At 35.8% G+C, this 27047-nt stretch overlaps 1 protein-coding gene across 3 annotated transcripts; it reads right to left on the bottom strand.

Moving 5' to 3' along the window:
- Positions 1 to 3: 3 nt before the first annotated feature.
- On the bottom strand, positions 4 to 26431 carry LOC143372417 (uncharacterized). 3 transcript variants are annotated; one of them, XM_076818672.1, is made up of 5 exons: positions 26283 to 26431; positions 25609 to 25742; positions 9833 to 10000; positions 4924 to 5001; positions 4 to 736 (listed from the first exon to the last, which is right to left on the bottom strand). In XM_076818672.1, the coding sequence occupies exons 1-5, from the start codon at positions 26362 to 26364 to the stop codon at positions 272 to 274; spliced, it is 927 nt and encodes a 308-aa protein (XP_076674787.1). In that variant the 5' UTR covers positions 26365 to 26431; the 3' UTR covers positions 4 to 271. The 3 variants fall into 3 exon arrangements, with proteins under 3 accessions (XP_076674787.1, XP_076674699.1, XP_076674877.1); XM_076818584.1 differs by having other exon boundaries at positions 4924 to 5012; positions 9844 to 10000; positions 26283 to 26430; XM_076818762.1 differs by lacking the exon at positions 4924 to 5001 and having other exon boundaries at positions 9905 to 10000; positions 26283 to 26430.
- Between the last annotated feature and the right edge of the window lie 616 nt (positions 26432 to 27047).

Consider the following 27047-nt stretch of genomic DNA (forward strand, 5'->3'; position numbering starts at 1 on the left):
AAATTCGGTTTTATGAGGCATGATACCTTGGGTAAACTTTATTCGAGTATGAATTACGTCGGACAATTTTCAAGGCAACAACGCGCAATAATATTCATTCGACTCGTAACACTTGTAAGTAAAACGTTGAATCGTGGGATTTGTCAAACAAGTACACATTTTATCACAAAATTCTTGCTTATCGGTATTACTATAAATTGGTCTCACTATGAATAGTACGTTTATTTCATTTCGCTTTTTCTTCTAAAGATTGATTTTCTGCCCGTTCCATTTATAACTGAAGCAATATTTCTGGCGGAGGCGACAGTTTTCGAACGTTGGGCAGAATATTCAGAAGTCTTTGTTCCGTAGTAGGCGATTCGTTGTTTATAAGTGGGGATGGAGGGGCGCCCTCATCCGTAGAAAGTTTTGAAAGATCCTTAATTAGATGAAGATCAGATTGAGTTGATTCATTGACAATGATTTGACTGAATTTTACAGTGGGATTAGAAACTTCTTTTTTATCCTTGTGACATGGTTTATCGTTTGACAATTTTGAGGGATTCAAGTTTGAATGACGTACACTGTTCGAACTCTGAGTTTTCTCCTGCATTTCGTTAGAACTTCCTTTTTCCTCTTGCAGATCGTTCGAACTGTGTGCTCCTTCGTACATATTACGTGTGCTCTGTGTTTCCTTCTTAGTCACAATTCGTAATGTCCCCAGGGCCTTCCTTTCTTCTTCAGTCAATGGATTAACCTGAAGGATAAAATGATAGATTTAGAGTTGAGTTTGGGTACTGTTGTTTTATAACGACGATCCATTTCATTTTAGATAACGACCAGTAACGGTAGGGTTCACTGTAAAGACCATCAACATAAGAATTTACGGTTGCCATGTGAAATTTTCTAAAGTTATATAAACTAATTAAATTTTGTATAAAAATTTGGTGGTTATCATAAAATTCGGAATTCGCAGTTTCAGTGATATGTTACTTAAATTTGTTTGTTTAACGAGAAAATATTTCCAAGGATAATCACTGAGCTGGTTCGAAAAATAAAATCAATATTACAATTCCTTATTTGTGTTCAATAATACGTTTTTTATTGCAGTTTATTAATGCATAAAAATACATCCTGCGAGGATTATGGTAAACGAACAATCACTCAAAAATATTAATTTTACTTGAAGTTAAGTTTACGAAAAGAAAGTTGTGGTTGTCGGGATTTCTGCATATATACTGAATATATTAATTGTAAATTTTAAAAGTGCATTTCGATTTATATACTGCGTATCATACGATCGTGGATTTAGCGAAACAATAATTTATATCAAAATGATATTTAAGATAGAAAGTTTCATGTGCGGTATGAGAGTTTTCAAACTCTTTTTAACACAATGACAAAAAATAAGAACAAACGAGAAAGTAAGAAAGGCCAGAACCGAAAGGTAGACAATAGAATATGTTGTGGAAATTTGAAGTTAATGTGTACATTAGACTGCGAGTATCCTTGACAACCACGAAACAACTTTTTTACCTACGGATTAATTTGAATGACGAATAATTTTACGTTACATTAATAATTTTCTAATGCTTTTTATGCTGTTTTACTCATAAAAAAAAATCATTTTGAAAGTCGATCCTATTTATCGACCTGGCTTAATTGACGACCCCGTCAATTCACAAGGTGCTTCCAAACTGGTGTATGCCCAGGGTGAACACGTCAAACATTACGAGGTACATATTTTTTCGACGTCTATTAAGTATTTAGGGGCTCGGGCCTCAGTGAGGAATAGCCTCTGGGCTCAAGGCATGTGGCCTAAGACTCAATTCTTATTGACGTTTCTACAATAGTGTACCGCGCCCACCGCTACTTACTCCTAATATAAAAAACGGGAGTCTTCTACTTTTTGCAACGAGAACGACATACAATTTTACAATTCTGGATACTATTAACTTAAGCATACAGAAACTTTATGTCAAGTGTGTTTTGTTCTTACTTTGCATAGTTACTGAAATATTATTGGAATATGTCCTGCATTATTAACAATTCTAATTTCGGGGCACAACATACAAACAAAGATACTTTAAGTTATAAGTTATTTTGAAATAAAAAAAATGTCATGGCTAGCTAACCTACATACTTTTCTGTATGGAAAAAATTGCGTTCCTTGTCTTTGAGACGTAATATTAAATATATTCTACTTCCATATTTTTCTAATCTTAATATATAAAGCAGAAAGTGTTTGTGTGTTCGTCTGTCGCCTAAAAACTTTCGAACGGTAAACTCTGTGGCCTTGAAATCTGTTCCAGCTCATTATGTCTAGCTAATTCAGATGAATGCAACTATTTTCACAAGAACAAAATAAATGAAATTTTTGTTAATAAAATCAGAATCTAAATTTCGAGCAAAGCCGAGTAGTAAAGTTAGTAAAATTATATGACACACAGTGCTGGTGAACTTATCTGGTCATACGTTCTCGGTGTGTATTAAAAGGAAAATACCTATGTATTATATGACTTTTAGGAAAAGTAATATTTATCATATTACGTACTTTTTCGTGTCAAACATTTCTTTCTTAATTTCTGTTTGTTTTACTAAAGCCATACGAGATATTTTAGATGTTAATGTTAGATCACTCACCCTATATGTGCACAATAGGGTGGGTCTTATTTTTCGACCATAATATCTTTAACACACCTTCCCCTGGAGTTGATCCATTTCATGAAAAAATAATTTGTATAAAATTTAAGATCGATTGGACTGAAAAATTACTGGGAATTCCAATGATTTCGTCTAGCAGCGGGGACGACCAAGCTTCTGCGGTGTATGATTTGTTAGAAGAATGGGGATTGTCCAACAAAGTTCAAACATTCTGTTGTGACGCTACCGTCATAAATACTGGACACTACGTTCATCTTGAACAAAAGAGTGGGAAAGAGCAAAAAATTACGAATGGTGGAAGCGATTAGTATTGAAGCCGACAAATCTTGCAACAAAACAATTACTCCAAATGACGTAGGAAACTATATTGACAGAGGAATTGAACATTTTATTTCTTAAGGTTCAAAAAAAAAATTTGAGAGCTTCTCAATTGCCATTGAATTTTTTAAAAAAGATCCTAATTTAGGGGAAGATGAGAACGATTTTAAATACGGATTGAACATCGTTAAACTTATGGATAAATATAATCAGTTATTGACAAAAAAATAACGAGGAAAAATATTGCAAATTGTTTCCGAATATAGGAAACAGTTTCCGGACGTATAAAATATTTCAACGAAAAAAAATTCTTTCATTTTTTACTTGTCTAAATATTCCTTTTCAGTTCTAAACCTACTTTCTTGTATTATGTATTACACTAAAATTTATAATATATTAATTATATCTAGTGGATTGTTTAAAAAGAAACATCAAACTATCTACGTTATTTGCGAATAAATGAAAAAATTTCTTACACGAAAGTTGTACTGTTTAACGAGGAAAAAATATAATGCCAACGAAAAAAGTTTTTCCTGAGGGTTAATTTTTGAGCTTTCGAGGTCGTGAATTTGTTTTTGAAGTGATCTTATATTTTGATTCTACGTTGTTACAGAACGTAAAAAGACAAATTCAATGATATATAAGCATATATATTAACGATAAACTACAATGGAGAAAAACTTTCAAGTTCCATGTGCCACGTATTCCTCATATCCGATTAACTTCATCTTTTACAGGAATTATTTTCATACCCAATGAAACAATTTTACTCGGCGGCGTGAAAAAAATCTCGCAAAAAAATGTTTACCAAGAGTACCTAAGGTCCACCCTAGTGTACAATTGTAAGTACACTCATCATGCTCGATGAAAGAGTTAAATAAAACAAATTGTCTTCTTTCTATTTATCAAACTACGCAGTTGTTCGATTTTATCTTAAATCTATGCAAAATGTCGGTCGAACTGTTAGTAATACATTATGACGACGAGTTGAAAAGCCAGGATTTAATGACTCATCGATTTCTTCTTTAGATTAGCTATTATACGTGACTGTCAATTGAAAAAGTGTACATAAGTATGTATGTATGTAGAAACATGAACCTAACATAGATGTATACATACACCGACGGTGGTAATTCTTGGAACTATCAGATAGTCTGCCGTCAACTGCATACCTACAACTGCCATACTATAATGCTCAATAATGATATAATACCCATTTTTACTAACCAAAGTAGAATGTAAAAGTGTATAGAAGCCGGTGATTAAAAAGAGTACTCGAAAATTTAGACACATGAGACTCATAAAAAGCCTTAATACAAGGCAAATGCAACTTACTTTACCACTGGACTCATTTATGATGAGTTACACTTACTTATCCTACCAATAGTTTAATTTTTTTTAACCGAATTCAGTTCAATATAATTTTTTTTACAATTTAATTTAATTTGTATCAATCGCTTCGATCTTTCGATTTCAATTAAAATACGTAATCAATTTAATTTAGTTGTGCAGAATTAATGGTTTAAGAGATTACAATGATGGTTGTAGACTAAGTCAGGAATTTTTCTTATACGTAGTTCCAGGCAACGGATATTTAACATTAGTATTGACAAAAATCTGGATGAAATAACTGTCCCTCATCTTGTTCTGTATCTCCTTTGTGGTTAATTGGTGAGTATACATTATCTGCACATATTTTCTCAATGTCTATCTTGTGATTATATTATATTCTTCAGTTCGCTTTTTCAAATCACCATTTACGTTTTCGTTAATTCTACATAACTCAGAAATCGCGGCATATACATACGATCTATGGAGCAGATAACACTTTTTAATTGTTTTAGTATGTAGGTAGTTTAGATTCTTCCCAGGTTTTCTCGTTCATTGAATAATATAGTCGTGTGTGTGGATGTTCCTAAAGCTAGTATCAGTGAACAGTTAATTATTAAATGGAATTTATACTTTAATCAGTGGCTTCTGGATTGTTTCTCGCTTAAATGTTTCATGACGACTTTCTCTGTTAATGTCTCCTGCGAGAAGCTCCGATGTGCCTATATCACAGACCAGGTATAGAATAAACATTTCACCCTATTGTCTTCAGTGTCCTTCGATTTTGGGGCTCTAGAGCCCCATTACCATTTCCGTGTCGCATCCAACGTTAACGGCTAAGCATGAAATAAGAGTGCAGCACCACAAGCGGTAGGAATGAAAGTTATAATAACGGTGATAAATTAGATACAGGATGTCCCGATGCCAAATTAATACAGCATATTCAAGAGGCAAATAATTGAAAACTTCATATCGAAATAAAAATTTCTTCATTTGTTTATCAATCAGCAACTCTACAGACCCATACAACGGAGAAGCATTGTACAACTTCGCTTACGATGTAACGAATCTCTGCTATCTTATAATTCCTTAATAAATTATTTGCGGACATGGGTTTATATTAACTTTTTTCAACTACATGACCTGTTAAATACGCTGTATCAAATTGACACCAACCTACCGGGATACCCTGTATACCCGAGATATTCCGTGTACAGAGATACACTTCCTATAATAACTGATTTAAAATGATTACTAAATTATGGTAATCTTATGATGTGTCTCGTATCAAGCAGCAGAGTAGTGGTGTGCCCATGCCTATATTATACGTGTAACTCTACACAATCAAGTCGTTCCGAAATCTTTAACAATTTTTCCTGACCAAAGGGTTCCTTTGCGTCATATGGCTTCTTTAAAACATTTTCCCCTCTTAATGCGCAGAATTGGTTGATGTAAAAAAAATTAACATTAATTTTCAATGTTATAAACAATTTCGCGGACACTTTTTTTTACAAATGTCCACCGATCCAAAGGTGTAGACTCACCCCATAAGAGCCAAGACCAATAATACTAGTTTACAGCCATTTTCCGCAGCAGATGCCACTATTTTTTTCTTATGTAAAATGGCCCACTGTTTTCGAAAATAAGGTCCAAAAAATTTTCTACGGATACGTTATCGAAATATTGACGGTGAACTTTTTACCTGTCTGTCAAAATGGTAGTCCCACTTAATTGTGAATATCTCGTTAAATTATATCAAATTAAAGATAATTGAATCACCAACAAATGTTCTTAACAAAATTTTCAAATCAGTTCAGTAGTTCGGGTGAAATCGATGGAAATGTGTGAAAAGGTCATTTTTTTCGACTGAAATCGACAATTCATTTAATCATCTGGGAAAAATTGAAATCGCAACAATGAGCCCCGGCCCAGTTTCTCATTTCTTACGTTGAGTCTGCACTTTTACGAAGAAAACAAGCTGGTACTGAAGACAATCTATGGATAAATACCGAAGCCGGAGACAATTGTGTGAAAACACTAAAATTTCATTTTTTCTCGGTTTTTGTGTTTTATTCAATTTTATTTTGTTATTTATATTTTTATTCATTCTGTAAATTCTTTTCAGGTATTTTGTTAACATGTGTGTGTTTTAGAAATAATAAAAATGCACTAAAAACTAATAAATAATTATTTTCCTGTGCTACAATTTCGATGGTATTTTCTCACTTTAAATAAAATCGTGGAGCATTTTTAATAAAATCGTTTAACATAATTTTTTTATATATTTCTACACAGTTCACTTGCTGTTTTATGGCTTTCATTTTTTTTCCAAAAGGCGAAAACATGTCCCTGAAGATCCATTTCTTCTTTTCTACCTTGAATTTTTTTCCGGAAAATCTTAGTGACGTAAGTAAATGACGAACAAGGAGAGAGTTTCCATTAAAATATGAAGGGTGTTGAGCTGTGGTATCATGGATTTTGGGATGAGACAATGATGGAAGATTATATTTGGTTCCTCATAAGAGAGACGAATCCCAAAACGAACAAAAGGCACAAAAGAGCCAGAACTATTTCTAAAACACACATATGTACACTAACAAAATACTTGAACAAATGTACAGAATGAATAAAAATTTAAATAACGCATTAAAATAGAAAAAAAACACCAAAAGCAAGAAAAAATGAAATTTTAGTGTTTTCACACAATTGCCTCAAGCTTTTTTATTTATCCATAGATTTTTTTCAGTCGCAGCTTGTTTTCTTCGAAAAAGTGCAGACTCAACGTACGAAATGAGAAACTAGGCCCATTTTTTGAGATTTCCATTTTTCCTAGATGATTAAATGAATTGTCGTTTTCAATTTCGGTCGAAAAAAATGACTTCTTTCACATTTTTCCATCGATTTCACCTAAACTGCTGAACCGATTTGAAAGTTTTGTCAGGAACATTTGTTTAATTATCTTTAATTTGTTATAATGTTCGACCATATCGGTCATTCGCAACACGAGATATTCGCAATTAAGTGGGACCACCTTTTTGACAGAGAGGTCAAAAGTTCACCTGTCGATATCTCGAAAACGTATCCGTAGAAAATTCTTTAGATCTTATTTTCGGAATCAGCGGGCCATTTTATATAAGAAAAAAATAGTGTATACACTATACAATGAATTTGGAGAATGAACAGGTACTGTTTGAAAGAATGACGTGTGACGTGATTTCGTTGTGACTGATTTTTGGAGTGTGTGATTATGGCAGAAGCCAGTTGTCAGGTAGCGCGCAAATAATGGTTGAGGGGGTCGCAGCAACAATAAGTGATCTGGGTAAACGGTCATCGGGAAAGTGGTTGGGGAAAACCCAAGGGGTGTAAACGATACTCCTGCAAGTCAAGATACCAAATGTGATTTTCGCTTCTCATTTTGGAACCATTTTTACTTCTGACCTTTCTTCCTCCGGCCTGTCTTCTAGCATCTAGACATCGAGAAATGGTTTGAAATGGTTTTAAGAAAAAATATTTCAGACAAAAGTTGCTTGTTTTCTAAAGTGGATTACAGAAATAATTGATTTCACCTCGGCTTTAAATACAAGGAGGGATGAGTGCGAGTCAGTATTAATATAGATTCAAAAGCCCCTGGGATGCATAGAACTCAAGACCTGACTGATTAAAACTGACCGTATACGGAGTTCTCGATATATTAAATTAAGGTATTAAAACTTACGCGGGTTACCCTGCATAATTAGTTAAAACATAATCGAAATACGGATCCTTAAACTTTAATCTTAAACCATAATTCGAACGTACTACATTATTGGAAAAGGGGTGCAGAAATGGACTATTTTTAGGATAATAATCCTTAAAATAGTCTGATTTATGTCGTGTTTGGACTCATTTTCATTGGGAGGACCTCACCAAGCAATTCGAATTGTTTTTATTAAGGTAGGATCAGAAATGTAGAAAGTGAAATTTGAAACGCGCGCGGCTTTCGTTTCAAGTATGTATTACACCAGACCCCCAGCACTCAAAATGTTAAAGGACGGAAAGCGGTTAGCGTAGTGCAGACCGACAGTTTGACTGCCATGTGGCATCGAGGAAGGAACTGCGGGAGTCGGGATTCTCGAGTCCGGCCATACCTAAGAAAATGTATAGGGTATTGGCTGGCTGCGATGATCGGGCTAGTTCGAGTCGATGTTGGTCTTTAACCGTCCCATTGGAAGGATGGCGCACCGACATAGCGCGAACCACTGTAGTGGGGCATCTCTATCACTTACACTACTATGACTTACTGTCGCCCTTCCCCTTGAAGGTGTCAAATAGTTAAAAGAGGCAAGACAGGTAGCTGAAAAAAAATTCGCATCAAGTTCAATATAATATGTACCCTACGAATGCTTCAAATACTTGCAAAAAATTGGTTGAACTGGTTGGAATATTCATTACATTCTGTTGCGTGATAAATTGAATTATTTGTTTAATTTCTGTATCACGTTTTAATATTAATAAATATATCAATATGTTTGAATTTATATTAAGTGTCGTTCATTTGGTTTATTACACATGCCTCACATGGCGTGTTTATGCTTTCAAGAGTAATAAAAGCGCCTTTTCACGTTCGTATTTATTATTTTATTTTATTATTTCCTCATTCAACGGCCAGCTATCCGAAATGAACTGAGCATAGCTTCGAATATGTTTCAAAATGAAAGTAATAGGATGGGCAATGTTGAATATCTCAGAAACAATAAGTTTTACGATTAATGCACTTTAGTACTTTCGTACTAAGAATTCGCTATTCTATTGAATTTGACAGTACATTTGAAAAAATAAAATTGACCTTCACATCCGCTCTATCCGACCACCTGTAAAGAAACTATTTAGTTTCACCGTGTTTTGTGTTTCTTACAACCATACAACTTTTATAAATAATATTTTCGTTTATTACTTGAAATAATAGATATTTGAGGTGAATCGAGTTAGTGGGACGCCCTGTATAACACAGATTCTATACTTTTCTCGGTGATACCGGCAGCTTTACCTGTGTCAATGCTAGAAATACATTTGTTTCCCGCACCCACCGCTCGAAAAAAGGAGAGGGCGCTCGAAAACCAGTGGTTTAGAGACACTATAATCAGAGTCTGGCCACGAGCCACTGTCCGCCATGTTTGAGCTAAATCCTACGAGAGAGAAAGAGATATATACCATTTCACTGTTGACCACTCTTAACACCTCTTACGTTTATGGCGGTATTTTACTTCTGCTTACTTTACGTAAATAGGTATATACATAGGTATATCAAGAAATTCTAATTGTGATTGCTTCATACAAAATGGGTGGATGTAAAGCACCCTTTTGCAAAAATGTATTACAATTAAGATTAGTATAATTGACAGATTTAAAAATCAGCGGGAATAGACCAAAAATGGCAGATCAATCAAAAGTGGCCTTCTCGTGGCCAGACTCTGATTATAGTGTCTCTAAGTGGTTATTTCAGAATATCGGTACTTCAGAACGGTGACACTAAAGACAATAGGATGAGAGGTCTATTCTATACCTGGTTCGTGCCTATACTCTTTTCCGTTGCTTGCTTCCTCTTCTCGTCTGTATCAGAAAATGTGTTATCTACCTGTCTAATGCGCACAGCTTGGACATTGTACGTGTTCTCACCATCTATCTCAAGATTAAGATCCATAGAATCAGAAACATTATCTAAGCTGATATTCTGCAACGTAATGGTAAATAATATAATCGGTCATTGAACACATAACTTCTAATTTTATAGGTTTATCTATTGAAACTAATATACATAGTTCATATTTTTATTCCCGAGAAAAGTGAAAAATTGTAACCGACATGTAGAATACGTAGGGGAAAGATGTCTAAAACGATCCCTCGGGGTAAAATGATTCCTGTCTGTTATGCGGCTATTAGTGCTGCTACTTCTTAATATTGATGTACAAAAGTTCGGCCTGTACGTCGTCAAGTGGCGCGCGATGTACCATGCAAATATCAGGGATGTGTGTGTTATAAACAAGAAATAAAAAATATATAAAAAAAAATTTATGTTAAACGATTTTATTAAAAATGTAGTAAAAACTAAATTAAAATGCACTAAAAACTAAAAAAATAATTATTTTCTTGTACTTCAATTTGGATGGTGTTAATATCACTTGAAATAAAATCGTAGGGCACCATGTGCAACCAGAAGTTGAAGAATCGGTTGGTAAGTGGAACATCATCAACTGCAGTTTGTCCATTTCATGTTACATTACAATCTGTATCCCGCAATTAAAATATTTTATTTCATTAAAGCGAATGAAAACTTTCTAACATCAAATTCATTTCGATGTTTGCTTCTGTATTAAGCTGATTCATATCCTGTTATGAAATATCGTGCTCCAGGATTTTATTTAAAGTGTATTTTATTAACACCATCACAATTGAAGTACAAGAAAAGAATTATTTTTTAGTTTTTAGTGCATTTTAATTTAGTTTTTACTACATTTTTAATAAAATCGTTTAACATGAATTTTTTATTATATATTTTTTATTGTCTAATTTTTAGTGATTGTGGATTTACATTTCACAGCTCAGAGTTCTTTACAAATATCTTTTATTGCTGTATATAGTTTAACAGTTTGCTTAAACGTTGTAGTGCTACAGTCAATAAAAAATAATTATTTTCTTGTACTACAATTTCAATGGTGATATACTACGAATGCCTGCAAAGTTGTAGTTTTACTATTCGTACATACGTGACGGATCGCGATGCGACTAGCGATGCGACTAGCGTCCCGAACGCAGCGGCTTTTTGTCGTTTCCGTAAAGAACGCGAGTGGCTGAATTCAAGTCGTTTGGATTTGTGGTTATGGGTTATATTTATTGATGACTGGGTAATTTTTTCACCCCTTCGGGTTAATTTTTTTTAAAAATATTGTATTGTCATCCAAACTACGCATGCCTGCAAAGTATCAAGACAACTGGATAGATATTGTTAGAATATAATGTTTATTTATTCAAGAAAATAAAAGTTACACAGTCGAACGTCAGTATAATAATAATAATAAGAACTGTATAAAACTTAAACTAAAAGTAATAGAAAGAATACTGTCTTTAGCGCGATACAAGTTATCCGTTCAGAGGGTTTTCTCGGACTGAGAAGCGCAGGGGTCGAGAAGACCGTTTTCCCCTCTTTTGGGTCTCCTGTAGCGAAAGAAAGGAAACTCATAAATTACCGGGTCCTTAAAGTCCCTGACACTCTAACTCTAGGAACAGTCTATCGTTGTACACATTCCAACACTCTTCCTCAACAATAATTAGACTGTATTAATTTGCTGAACAATCAACCCGCATCGCTCTGCCATATATCTTAACTTTATTTTTCCTAAAGGTTTTGTCAATAAATCGGCAGGCATTTGATCCGTTGGACAGTATTTGTAGTCCATAATCCCATTATCCTTTAAATCTTTAACGTAATGGAACTTAGTGTCTATATGTTTTGTCCTGTGACTAAATTTCTTATTAGAGATAAGTTTGAGGCAACTTTGATTATCTTCAAAGATGATTGTTGGCTCTAAAATTGTTCCTTCGAAATCTTCAAGAAGACGGCGAATCCATATTCCTTCTTGCGCTGCTTCCGCAAGGGAAACATATTCTGTTTCCGTCGAAGAGAGTGCAACACATGCCTGTTTCCGGCAGCCCCAGCTTATTGAAGATCCATAATATTGAAATAAATAGCCACTAATTGACTTTCTGTTCTCCCTGTTTTGAGCCCAATCAGCGTCAGCGACACCAACAAGTCCTTTTTGCCCATTTCGATGACCTAGCCGTAGTTCATAATCCTTCGTCCCTTTCAGGTACCGGGCGACCCTTTTTGCCTCTGTCCAATCCACTACTGTAGGTTGCTTATTCTGCTGACTTAATATTGTGACACTTGCAGCAATATCCGGTCGAGTGTTTACTGCTAAATATAACAAAGCCCCAATTAATTGCTGATACTTTCCATTCTTCTCCATTGAAGGCTGCTTGTCCCTTATTTTTGCATATCCTTCATCTAAAGGTGTGCTGGAAATTTTTGCATCTTTTAAGCCAAATCTATTTAAAACCTTTTCGATGTATTTGGTTTGTTTAATGTAATAAAACCCGTCTTTATCTCGTCGAATTTCAATGCCTAGATAATGCTTTAAAATTCCTAAATCATTAAGGCGAAAATGCTGCTTCAAGAAATCGGCTGTTTCGTTAATTTCCTTTATATTTCCTCCAGCAATTAAAATGTCGTCAACATAAATGATAAGATAAATCATTTGTCCGTTATCATTTTTCATGTATAAACACGGATCAGCTTTGCTCTCTATGAATCCATACTTTATAAGTAAATTATTGAGTTGGTCATTCCATATCTTCGCTGCCTGTTTTAATCCGTAAATTCCTCGGTTTAATCTGCAAACATGATTTTCTTTACCTGGAATAACGTAGCCTTCGGGTTGCTTCGTGTAAATGGTTTCCGAAATTTTTCCATTTAGAAAAGCAGTCTTCGCGTCGAAGTGCTTTATAACCATCCCCTTTATATCTGCGTATGTAAGAAAGGTTCGAAAAGTTGTCTGCCGCACAACAGGCGCAAAAACTTCATCATAATCGACTCCATACTTTTGAGAAAAACCTCGCGCAACGAGTCGAGCCTTATATCTCTCAGTATTTCCATCTGCACTACACTTAGTCTTAAAAACCCACTTACAGGTAACAAGATTTCTGTCTTTTGGTATTGGCACAATATCCCACGTACCGTTTTCATTTAGCGAATTAATTTCCTCGTCCATCGCTTTCTTCCACTTGTTTTTGTTAAAACTTGATAGTGCTTCCTTAACACTTCGCGGTTCACTTTCTTCATTTTTAATTAAATTTAAATTAGCCATATACCTGTCCGGTGGTACTCCTCTATTCGATCTTTCAGATCGTCTGCACCCTGTTTGTTCTACCACTTCACTTTGCGAATGTTCAACATTGTCACTGTCTATTTCACCTGTCGAATGAAAATCATCCACACTTGATTCATCTTCCAATGATGATTCACCTTCATGATGATCCTCTCGTGCAGATCCATGGTCCTCTTCATGATGAGTCTCCGTATTTGAAAAAATTATTTCGTCGTGCGTTTTGTGATCCTTTTTCTTTTCTTGAATTTTGTCGAGAAATATTACATCTCGGCTTATCTTGATCATGTTTGTCTGTTTATTTAATAAACGAAACGCCTTCGATTCCTCTGAATAGCCGATGAAAATTAGTTTCTCAGCCTTGTCATCTAATTTTCTCCTTTGTTCCTTATGAATATGCGCATAGGCTTCACATCCAAATATGTGTAGATTCTTCACATCTGGCTTTCTTGAAAACCATAACTCATATGGGGTTTTGTCTGTTGCTTTTGTTGGTAACCTATTTTGTAAATAGTTTGCTGTATTTACTGCTTCACCCCAGTATTTATTTTCCAAATTTGCATCTAACAGCATACATCTAGCCATTTCTAGCAATGACGTATTCTTCCGCTCTGCAACACCGTTTTGTTGCGGAGAATATATAGCTGTGTACTGGACTTGTATGCCTTCCTTTTTCAAATATTCCTGAAGATCATTGTTAACATACTCCCTTCCTTGATCAGATCTTATCCTTTTCGGTTTTTTTTTTTTGAAATTGTGTTTTCACTAATTCCACAAATTCTTTAATGAATGTTGCTGCTTCACTTTTATGACTCATAAGACATATCTTAGAATACCTCGAGAAATCATCAATGATCGTTAAAATGTACCGCTTATTTCCCGGCGTTATCGTCTGCATAGGCCCGCAAACGTCCGTATGAATTAAATCTAAAAACGAATGACTCCTATTCATCGATTCCTTCGGGAAAGGAATGCGTGCCATCTTTCCTTTAATGCAGCATTCACAGGTCACTCGCATTTTACAATCCTTGATTGTAATACCTGTTGCTAAGTCCTTTTCGGCCAGGTCTTTAATTGCCGCTGGGTCACGGTGTCCAAAACGTCGATGCCAAGCATGCTGACAAAGCTCTGTATGATCCATGTTTATGGTTCCATTGACCGTACAAGCCTTTTCAACCGCACTTAGATAATATAAATCTGGAGAAAATTTTGCTGTTACCTGCAATTCTCCATTCTTTATAATTTGGCAGCGGTCTTCTTTAAAATTAAGGCTGTATCCTTCTTTCGTCAGTTTCTTTACCGACAATAAATTAGAACCTAGGGTCGGAACGTACAGCACGTCGCGCATCTGTATCTCGACAACCTTTCCTGAGTCCGCTACGCATTTTATGATCCCTGAACCGACGCCTTGCACTTTGGCTAGTTTCTTTTCATCTGTAAGACACACAGAGCCTTTGCTGTTTGCGTCAAAATCCCGGAAAAAATCCTTCGATGTGGCCATGTGGCCCGTTGCACCAGAGTCGACAACCCAAGTACCCGCTTTCTCTTTTGTCTGTACTAGATGTGCCTCTTCTGAAATTTCGGATGCCTTAGCGTAAAAACAACAATCTGTAGAAGATTTATCGTCTGAGACTTTACGAGCTTTTTCCTTTTTGCTCTTCCACGATTTGTATTTCAAACATTCACTTTTAAAATGTCCTAGCTTCTTACAAAAGAAACAATTCTTTTTAGCCTGTGTATCGCATTTTTCTTTAACACTTGATTTTAATGCTGCTTCATTTCTTTCCGAATTATCCCTCGTGTCCTTTGCTCCTTTACGCCTTTTATACTCGTCGACTAATTTACTTTTTACGAGCTGAGAAGTAAGGTCACTTTCGGGTCTACTCTCTAAAGCCGTTACAAGAGTCTCATAAGATTCGGGTAAACTTCCAAGTAACATCGCAGCAACAAGATTATCTGGCAATTCCTGTCCGAGAGCTGTCAATCGATCTACATTATTCGAAAAAACTGTGATGTGGTCTTCCATATCACCACCCTCTTTTAATACCGTTCTGCATATCCGCTTTAACAAAAGTACTTTACTTGTCAAAGTGGCCTATTGATGATATCCTTTTAGTGCATCGCACGCTTCCCGCGCTGTCTTAGCGTTCCTAATGTGCTGCAACTGATTGTCTTCTACCAATAAACCAATTGTAGCACGCGCTTGATCATCCTTTGATGACCATGCAGCATCTGCAGGGTTAGGCTTATCCTTAGTTATGACATCCCACGAATGATCCTTTATTAGCAAGATTTCAACTTTATAACTCCACACTGAGTAGTTCTCACTATTGAGTTTCTGGATGTTAAACCGAAAACCTTCAGCCATTGTGACAGTTTTTAACTTCACACTTTTAAATTAAACGACGCACTTTAGTGTCTTATACTGTCTTTACTTTATAATCACTACACTGGCGATCGGAACTGGGCCCATAACCTGTTAGAATATAATGTTTATTTATTCAAGAAAATAAAAGTTACACAGTCGAACGTCAGTATAATAATAATAATAAGAACTGTATAAAACTTAAACTAAAAGTAATAGAAAGAATACTGTCTTTAGCGCGATACAAGTTATCCGTTCAGAGGGTTTTCTCGGACTGAGAAGCGCAGGGTTCGAGAAGACCGTTTTCCCTTCTTTTGGGTCTCCTGTAGCGAAAGAAAGGAATCTCATAAATTACCGGGTCCTTAAAGTCCCTGACACTCTAACTCTAGGAACAGTCTATCGTTGTACACATTCCAACAGATAGAAGTGGGTTAAATTTGAGTTGCCAGATTTGAACCATACATACAAACATACAAACATACAGGATCATCCGTTAAAACTGCAACCTACACGCGCGCGAACAGGTAAAATGGCAACCGCTGGACAACAGTGATGCTCGAGCTTCGAGAATTTTAGGATGGTCTCAATCAAATTAACGTCGCAAAGAGCTAGTGGGAATATCCGGAACCAGGTAATCGAGGCGCGCGCTCCGCTTTTATGATCGGTTTACTACTCGCACCCCAGCTTACTGTAATAAGGTTTGAAAACAATGTCGACTGGTCTCGTACCCGTCTCAATTAAAAAATTTTTAGCTACGACAGGGTTGACCGCAGCGTTATACCCCTGTACGGAGAGATTTTTGCCATCTGCGTGTAAAAGACACAGTAATGGCACATCGTTCCGAAAATGACATTAACGAAAGCCGATATAGGCATGGCGTTGAGTAGCTAAAAGGTTAAAACATTCAGATACAACAATTATAGAAAAAAATTTAAACACCGCTACAATCAAAGACACGCCCTATTAGTGACCCGTTACGTCCGATCTATGCATGCACTGCATTAAGGATAAAATTATAAAAAAAGAAAACCAGAACAATAGATTCTGAGTATTGCAGAACTAACACTGTTGAGCGTGAAAAATACAATTACTGAATTCGAAGCGTTTCCTGGGCCTGTGCTTCGTCAATCCGCACGTGGCAAACACTTGAGCCGACCGTCCGGGCCTAAAATCTTGGGACGTAACTATTTACCAGCGGTGCCGTGAAATATGGGCTATTGGGCCGAGTCAAGACCGCGTATCTCTAGACGACATAAACAAACGGAGTCGCGCCGTTCGATGCGATTTCGTGGAACTCAGCTTCCCTTTCCGGTGCGTTTCGTCGCCCAATGCCACAATCATTTACAGCCAATAGGCAATAGTCTACCACCTCTTATTTTTAAGACACACCCCTGCAAGAGCTTTCAAAGGCTTGGTAGAGCCTGAATGCAACTTGGAAAACCAGATCGAACAAAACCTCTGTACTATCATCATCGACAGAATTGCATTCAGCATTCTGAGACACTACCAGCGCACATTATAACTTTACCGAAATTCAAGTGTACAAGTATTTTCAGTCAGTTTTGTCAGAATATATTTTAAGTGTTATGTTGTTACGCGCTACATTGTCAGTTTGATTTCACCACTATCCTTCCACATACCTCAATCACCGTTCAATTAGTGAACTCTTGCGGTGGAAAAAACCGCAAGGAGTGTGACATTGTGTCGTCGGAGTCTTACAACCTCCAAAGAACAAGTCGACATTTTGGCCTCAACAAACACATAATTGAATAAAAATTTAATTTCTCAATTTATGAAAGTAATGATACAGAAACAACTAGCCTATTGTTCATCAACACCAGGAATTTTAAAAAGAGCATTAAATACAGTATCAAATAAACAGTTTGCAAAAGCTTCTCACAACAATTATGGTTAAAAAATTGATAAAAGAAAAATTAAGTAAACGTAAAATATTTTAAATTATCCACCATTAAGAGGGAATAATCCTCATTTTTCCTCATTTTTCCTCATTTTTTGGCGCAAATTGCTTTCCGATATCTGTTATAGTTCAAAAGTTATACGAAAAAGGCCCCAAATTCTTCAACCCCGGGTTCGGAAAATCCGAATAGCTCTTAGTGACGTTAATTTAAAAGAGACCATCCTAAAATTTCTGAAGCTCGGGCATCACTGTTGTCCAGCGGTCGCTGGCAGCTTTTTTAACGCAGAGCCGATGCATAGTTGTAGTGGAATGCGTCCGTGAGGCGCTGTTACCATCTTACCTGTCCGCGCTCGCGTAGGTTGCAGTTTTAACGGATGACCGCGTACAACATACCATCATACAAACATACAAACAAAGGATCGCAGCTGAATAAAATTGTTTAATAAAAATCAAGGTTAGGTATTTTTCAATGTTGTGTAACTTTTGTCATAATCGGCTTAGTGTGACAGCTGCTTTTTCGCGACAACTTTCGCCATTTAAGGACAACTCAACAATAATTTAATGTATGTTTCGTTACCGAATGTAATAATTTGGTGCTATATTCAACCACTGAATGTGTGCTGAATGTTTAGGATCATGTGATCCGTCCGTACTAGGGTAAAATGATCCCAGGAATCCCAGGGGGTGCGCGAGAAAATTTGAATCTGTGGAGCTGATCTCATTTTTTTATGTTTGTAAATTGTTTTTAAGTATTCCTAATCATTGATTATGTACCGAAAATTAACTAAGTCTTGATTTTCTTAAGAAGCTGTTTTAATTTATTATGTTCGCATATTTTGTGATTGAGTTTAATTTCTGTTTTTATTTAAATAAATCATTGTTTTTTTAATGTTCGTCTTATTTACTATCAGTAGGTATAAAATGATCCATGGGGTCATTTTTCAAGGGATCCCTCGTAGGGATCATTTTGTACACCTACGTCCTTTAGTATACCTTCACAAAAATGCGCATAAAAAATATAATTGATCAGGTAGCTAAATTTGATCTAAGCCAATAATAAGGTAGATAAACTAATTCACAAAAACTACTTTACTTCTATTTAAATAATGTGCATTTGTATTTTTTATATGAATTACGCCTTAAGGGGGTCGGTTTATACACCTTTCTCCTACATGCTTACGAGAATATTTTTCCTTTTTTGTCACTAACGGTTTGTGAATTCTTTTTCGAACAAATAAACGATTCATTTATCGAACTACAGTGACCAATATTTTATACAATTGTACAATGTATATGATTTTTGAAAATACTAAATATTTGCCCATACCGCAGATTTTGTTGCGGAAATGTTACCATTGCAATATATCTGTAATATTGCGGACATATTGTCGTGCAATTTTGCAGTGACAACATTTGTGCAATATTTCTGCAATATTACGCACATATTGCCGTGCAATTTTGCAGTAACAACATTTGCGCAATATTTGTGCAAAATTACGCACATATCATAATGCAATTTTGACAAAATTTGTCGAAGTACAATGTACATGCATGACGTCGAGTGGGTTCTACAGTGTGTTTCTTTTAACTGATGGCGCTAGAATACCTCGTAGACCGTTCTAATTACATATGAAAAAACTTATTATTGCCAGAGTGTTAGTACATGGAATTTTAGACGAGATTTGAAGATTAATTTAATTTTTTTAAATAGAGTGCGTACTACAATATATATTTTTAGGTAAGGTAAATCCGTCTTAGTCCGTGATAGTGGTTACTCCGTGATACTTTTTCATTCGTTTATAACTCGAAGTTGTCAGACCCAAGTTAGTTTAAAAAAAAACTAATACACAGTGTTGATCTTCTAATTTATGACGCGGTGAGAGAATCGGACAATTGAAGTTAGTGTGATAGATCGAAAGCGTTTTTGTTCTGGCAGCGCATTATTTGGGAAATTCTTCATGCTAATTGTGGACGGTCGCTTTTTTTTATGTATTATATGTGTTTTAGAAGATAAATAAAAAATTGAAATGGCTGGTGAGTGATGGTAAGGTGACACCTTAACAAGATTTACTCTTAAAATTATCATATAGTAATGCATCAGAGTTATTTTTAAACGATTTTATTCAGCTTCGATCCTCTGTTTGTTTGTATAGTTCAAATCTGCTAACCCAAAGGGTATAGCCGGTTAAGATGGTGAAATGTGCCCTTGAACCGAATTCGACTCACGACGAATCATTCGAAAGCTTATTAAAACAGAAACATTTGTGGCAATTTTCAACTTCGTATCTCCACCCGGAGGATAGTAAAGGGCAAAAATAGGAAATCAGGTTTTTGCCGAATTTCTCCTATACTAGGGGATGAAAAAATTTGAAAAAAATCAGAGGCATTTCTGTTATCGGGACACATATTAGAGAATTGTTTCAGATTTTTGTTTCGGTTTTTTCAGTTTCTGTAATTCCTGTGATGATTTGCTGCACGTATAAACATTGAAGATCGCGTAAAACACTTATTTCATGAAGCAATTCGACGTATAAGTTCCTCTGACACGGAAAAAACGACGAAAAAATCAGTTTTTAATTTTTTTAACTGCGGTGCACCAAATTTAAAAATCTGAAAAAAATTCTGGACAATAATCAGTAACAATGATACGTACTTACAGTAAAAATATAATTATAGTGCCAAGACTGCTTCGATACACAATCGGCATTTTTCAGCATTTTTTGGCGTTTTTTATTTTTCACAGCTTGATTTTTCAATTTAAAAATCTGAAACAATTCTCTAATATGTGCCCCGATAACAGAAATGCCTCTGATTTTTTTCAAAATTTTTCATCACCTAGTATAGGAGAAATTCGGCAAAAACCTGATTTCCTATTTTTGCCCTTTACTATCCTCCGGGTGGAGATACGAAGTTGAAAATTGCCACAAATGTTTCTTTTTTAATAAGCTTTCGAATGATTCCTCGTGAGTCGAATTCGGTTCAAAGGCACATTTGACCATCTTAACCGGCTATACCCTTTAACCAACTTCCAACTATCCAATTGTCTTGCAACATTGCAGGCGTGCGTAGTTTAGATGACAATACAATATTTAAAAAAAATAACCCTGAGGGCATGAATAAATTACCCAATTATCAATAAATATAACCCATAACCACAAAACCAAACGATTTGAAATCAGCCACTAGCGGTCTTTACGAAAACGATAAAAAGCCGTTGCGTTTGGGACCAAAAATACATAATTATTTATCGAGAAATGATCCGTCACGTATGTACGAATAGTAAAACTAAAACTTTGCAGGCGTTCGTAGTATATCACCATCGAAATTGTAATACAAGAAAAGAATTACTTTTTAGTGGATTTAGCACTATAGCGTTTAAGCAAACGATTAAACTGTATATAGCAATAGAAGATATTTGTAAAGAAGTCTGAGTTGTGAAATACAAATCCACAAACACTAAAAACTAGAAAATAAAGAAAATATATAAAAAAAATTATGTTAAACGATTTTATTAAAAATGCACTAAAAACTGAAAAATAATTATTTTCTTGTACTACAATTTCGATGGTGTGTTTTTACTTTAAATAATTCACTTTATATAAAATCGTTGAGCACGATTTTTCATAATAGGATATGAATCACTTTAACCCTCTGGCGGGCGCGTCCCGGTCTTTTATGCCGCATTTTTATGTATTTAGAGATATCATTTACATACTCAGTTGTATGCCAGTGTTCATCGAGATATGCTTGGCTGACTATTACAGGGAACATATAACACCGAAATCGTGGCTATTGAAGTACTGTATCAGATGTAACTGAATTTTTCAAGTGGAAGGTACTAAATCGCGGTATTCTGTGCCGCAGCGCGTCTGATCATTTCATGTAGAAAACTCTTAGAACTTAGCTGTGTTTGTTTGTGGCAATGAATCTTTCATTGTGCTCCATGGCCCCATACATCGCAAATCATCCTCAGTTCGGTCCATTCCCTCTGATTATGTACCGCCCTCGGTGCATGCCGATGCCCCGAAGATCGCGGCCGGTCAATTAGTTAGTTTACAAGCGCGCTATACAGATCTATCTCGACCAGCGGCCATGGCCGTGATGGAAACACCGGTTCCCGTAAGATCACCGAAGTTAAACATCACGGGCGGCGTACTGGGGAAAGATGGGTGACCATCACCTGTCTCCCGGTGCGTCGCTGCTGCTGGGACCCGAAGGAGAGAGGAGGGAAAAAGGAAAAATTGACTATCGTTCGTTGGGCAATATAAGCGACATGCTTGAAACGCCATCCTGTGTGTTAGAAACACACAGGAACACAAAAATACAATACAATACAAGATCTATCTCGATCTAAGGTAAGGATTCGTGATCGAGCATCACCTTAGATCGAATCGCAGAATCTTTTCAGTTTCCCTTTATTCTGGTATCGCGTAGAGTGGGACAGCCCGCGAATGAGTGAGAGGGACCGAAATGGCGGCAAATCATAAACGACTTTCGTCGCTACAAAGCGGTACGAAGGCGACGAAATACAATATCCTTCTCTCACTTTATTATTACTACGCACAAAGCATAGTAATAAAACAGTTCATTGCAATCATTTCTTGCATCCCCCAATTGTGGAAGACTGATCTCGTAGTTTATTTTAGTACTTTTACTATTGGTTTTTATTGATTATTCTAGAATTTATTTCGTTTATTTTGTACGAACTACTTCTGACTTTACTGTTCTTGTCATTTATGCAATAAATTTGGCTATTATTGAATTGTATTGGTGTCTTTCTGTTTGCGGCATAAAGTGCCGCAGCGCGTCCGCTCATGAGATTCGACAAAGCGGGCCCGCCGGAGGGTAAATACTATAGAAGCAACCATCGAAGTGGGAAAGTTTTCATTCGCATTAATGAAACAAAATATTTTTTTCAACACCTGCATGAAAATGGGTGTTTTTTACGCCTGCTGAGCGCGGGCAAAATGGCCAATTTCAGACGTATTCGCGTTTTCTACTTTTCTCCCAAAGGAAAAAGACTTTACGCGCATGCGTATTCGCAATTTTTTACTTTGCTCCCAAGGAAACTGGACTTTGGCGTTACCCTGTGGTATGAAGATGCAATTGTTCGACTAATCGTTTTCGATCATGTGTGTTTTACTCATAAAATGAGTAATAATGAGTGTGATAGCGATACGGGCTACCACACGCCCCCTGAAGTAGCAGAAGCTACGAAACTGATTGAAGAAAATTTGCTGCCGTCGAAATGAAAAGAAAGGTACAAGACGATGTACAACAAATTTATGGAGTGGCGAGATAACCACAAATTAGAATCATTATCGGAAGCAGTTTGTTTAGTTTATTTTGTTGGAAAATAAATACACGTAGTTATTAATTTTGACAGAATAAAAAAGCAATCGAACATGCACATTTTTTTGCGATTCGCTCAGCAGGCTATCAAAAACACACCTTTCATGCAGGTGTTGAAAAAAGTATTGTGCGTGACACGAGAGAGACGCGATTTTGCCTCACGTGAAATGCTGCTCTCGCTGCGGTCGGGTAGCGAGACTTCACACACGTTGAAATCGCTTTCTTCTCTCCTTTGTCACGCAATGTACTATTAAATACAGGATACAGATTGTAATGTGATATAAAATTGATAAACTGTAGTTGATAATGTTCCACTTGCCAACCGATACTTCAACTTCTGGTTGCACATGGTGCCCCACGATTTTATTTAAAGTGAATTATTTAAAGTGAAAAAAAACACCATTGAAATTGTAGTACAAGAAAATAATTATTTTTTAGTTCTTAGTTGCTTATGAAAATAACTAAATTCTTACTTTTCGTGTGCCAGAGACTGCGTTTCTGATTGCGCTGTTTGAAAAATTCTGATGATCAATACCAGAAACAATGTTTCCTTACGTCTCAGACATCTGACCATGAAACGATTGATTATAGTGTCACAAAATAACAATAATATAAAATAATGTAAAATAATGTAAAATAATGTAAAATAATGTAAAATAATGTAAAATAATGTAAAATAATGTAAAATAATGTAAAATAATGTAAAATAATGTAAAATAATGTAAAATAATGTAAAATAATGTAAAATAATGTAAAATAATGTAAAATAATGTAAAATAATGTAAAATAATGTAAAATAATGTAAAATAATGTAAAATAATGTAAAACAATGTAAAATACTGTGAAACAATGTGAAACAATGTGAAATAATGTGAAACAATGTGAAATAATGTGAAATAATGTGAAATAATGTGAAATAATGTGAAATAATGTGAAAGAATGTGAAAGAATGTGAAACAATGTGAAAGAATGTGAAACAATGTGAAACAATGTGAAACAATGTGAAACAATGTGAAACAATGTGAAACAATGTGAAACAATGTGAAACAATGTGAAACAATGTGAAATAATGTGAAATAATGTGAAATAATGTGAAATAATGTGAAATAATGTGAAATAATGTGAAATAATGTGAAATAATGTGAAATAATGTAAAATAATGTAAAATAACGTAAACAAGTAGCTGGTGAACATATATCGGGCCAGCGAGAACTATCACAGAGTTAGCAGAGCTATCGCGAAGTAACCAGAGTTTGGAGTGTAAATTTAATTTCGTATATTTTCAATTAAATATACTTAGTAAATTTCTGTTAACCTATTATTTGTTTGTATGATGTCTGATGTATCATTATATCCTAGACTCGCTTTCAGAAAATGTGAATATTAGCAGTTAATAGGCAAATTCTAAAACTATCACGGACTTACTTGAGTTTACCCTACACATCTAGTGTTGCAAAACCGTAATGGGGTTTGCCACAATAAGCCTTCGTTTTTCAAAAATGTGAGTTCGAAGTTTTGCACGGTGAGAGTTATTCGAATACGTAAGTCCGTCTACGATGCTACAGGACTCTTCGGTTCGAATCTCCCTGTGCCCACAATTGTCGGAAGAATTCCCTACCGTAGGGACAAGGTAAGGCGACGCGACGTACACATAGAGCTATATACCTACCTATATACATTCTTCCGACAGTCCTGGGCACATGGATATTGGAACCAAAGAGATCTGTAGCATGGTAGACGAACCTTTTACTGCCTTGACAGACAGGAGAGTTTATTTACACTATTCCGATATTGGGGGATATAATATGTATAAAACTACAGTATAACCTCAATAATACGCATGTAGGTATTCGTTTGTACTTTATGTTGAGAATGTAGTCGATTACTCACGTGATTCTGGCATAGTTCGAGCATACTAATTAACCATTATGAGTAGTTTAGAGAACATTTGGGCACAGACGGACAAAGCAACTACAAGAAACAAACGAACTTTTCAATTCGGAAGAAGAAAAATGTGGAGCAACACAAAAAACAGTTAGAATAATCTGCAGATTCAGGGAGCGAAAGTCTAGTTTTACAAGAAAGTGATATGTCGTTAGAAGAGTGGGACGAAAACGAATGCAATTTTATTAAACATAACAATTAATTTCCTCATTTATTATACTTTTTGTAAGCTACACTTTTTGGTATTTTTCAACGTCGGCCCCACCCATAGAGGGTAGTCGCTCTAATATGCGGGTGAGACCGGTCAGTTGCAATGTCAATATTTTTGTTTGAAAATGAAAACAAATATTTTAATTTATCGCAGAGTATAATTTATGTATACTCTAAATTACTTAGACACTGCTTTAATTTGCCCAAAACAACAAAAGTCTGAAAAACAACAATGCCACGATTTGTTTTCCAAAAAGTGGTCGAAATATCCCGGATTTACCCTATTATTACAGTAATACTGTCGGAAATGTTGCCGAATAATTGCTGCAATCTTGCAAGACAGTTCCCGTAATACGTATATCAGCAATATTGCTGACATGTTGCATGAATAATTCCTGCAATGTTGCCCAGGAGTAGACATTAATATATTACTGCAGCATCTCTGCAATATTTCGTGGAATGTTGCAAATCATGCACCACAACCCGTGTCGTACGGGTATATATTGGATATATTTTCCAGTAATTTCGCAGCTTACGAAGTATTGACGACGTTAGACACATTTTCGAAAGATCGGAAATATTTTAAAAACCATCAAGATGAATTAGGTCACCTTAGATGAGCTCGATTGTTCGTGAAACGCCTCCGCTACCGCAGGATTTATATCCTCCAACGGCTGATCCCCGTACCTTATATAAACAGGGATATAACCCGGTATGCTAGGTAACACTTGAAGCGGGAATGGATCTACAAGAAATTAAGATTGAGTTAATGATATTTGCAAAAGACGGCAACTTTGGAAACGGTAATTCATATTCTTAGTGGTTATGATTCGATTTATAATTCCAATGAATAATTACGAACATCATAGTCTCCAATACGTTAGTTAATACCATTTTGCGCGTATAATTTTCTTTTGTACTTTAGTCGGACATTTTACTTAACATCACTTCGACTCGACTGTCACTTTGCCATTCGAAAACGCCCGCTTACGCTGTATTTTACGGACCGCGAATTTATATTTAAATAAACATTCTACACACTTTTCGTTGTCAGTAACTATCTCGTTTCTACACACGTTTTCCATCTAATCGATATTTCCATCAATAAACAAGCTTTATCGATTTGAAATGAATAACACCAGTAAATCCAAAACACACGAACAACTTAAGGGAAATATCGTTTTTACACCGTGACACTTGCTCTTGCGCCGATTTAATAAACACACCGTGTAAATTCGAATACACGCTCGTTCACGCGGGAACTTTATATATGCCTTTTACTCACAGACATAACCAATAGAGAGGCATATTAGGAACACAAGATGGTAGATCGGCCTGGTACCACGCAGCATCTTGGCAGTCAGCATCTTTGAACGGTACTGAGCCCCCGCAGGACGGGGCTCTCTCCTTTATATCTACGGTCCCCTCTACCCCTTCGGTCTCTGTCGCGGTGAGGCCCCTCGGGGTTAACGCCGTTCCGTTAATATCGTGGCAAAAAGTTGAATCTTCCTTTAGTTTCGGCAATCGAGACGACCCAACGATCGGTATTAGAATACCCTATTGCAGTTTTCTACAAAACCAATCGGCATAGGGCGGGACCCGTAATTTAGCCGCAACCAGTTTCAACTTGCTAAGTATACGGCTCTCTGTCATTGATGAAGAGATCCGTCGAATGAGATGTTCATATTAGGTCATCCGTAAGTAATGTGGTTTTTTATATGTACCTACCTACCTGCGCTAAGTGAGAATAAACAACTTCCTGTTAATGATCAATCAACGATACATATTTTATCTTCCTTAATATCTTACAATCCCTTCACATGGTTCTAATATGTTTTGTATTCTCCTTCGACGAAATACCTTCGATTTTGTTTGTAATAATTTTTACACTTGTGATCTCCTTTTATACAATATGTGACAAATATTTTTCATTGCTACAGTATGTACCTAGCGTTCTTTTCTCTGTTCAACTCGTATAACGTACTTAGCACGTCGAATGCGCTCTGTCGTCGCGCTGCCCACCTTAAACATTTGTAATAACGGAAACATT

Source organism: Andrena cerasifolii, chromosome 1 (genome assembly GCF_050908995.1).
Source record: "Andrena cerasifolii isolate SP2316 chromosome 1, iyAndCera1_principal, whole genome shotgun sequence".
NCBI lineage: Eukaryota > Metazoa > Arthropoda > Insecta > Hymenoptera > Andrenidae > Andrena > Andrena cerasifolii.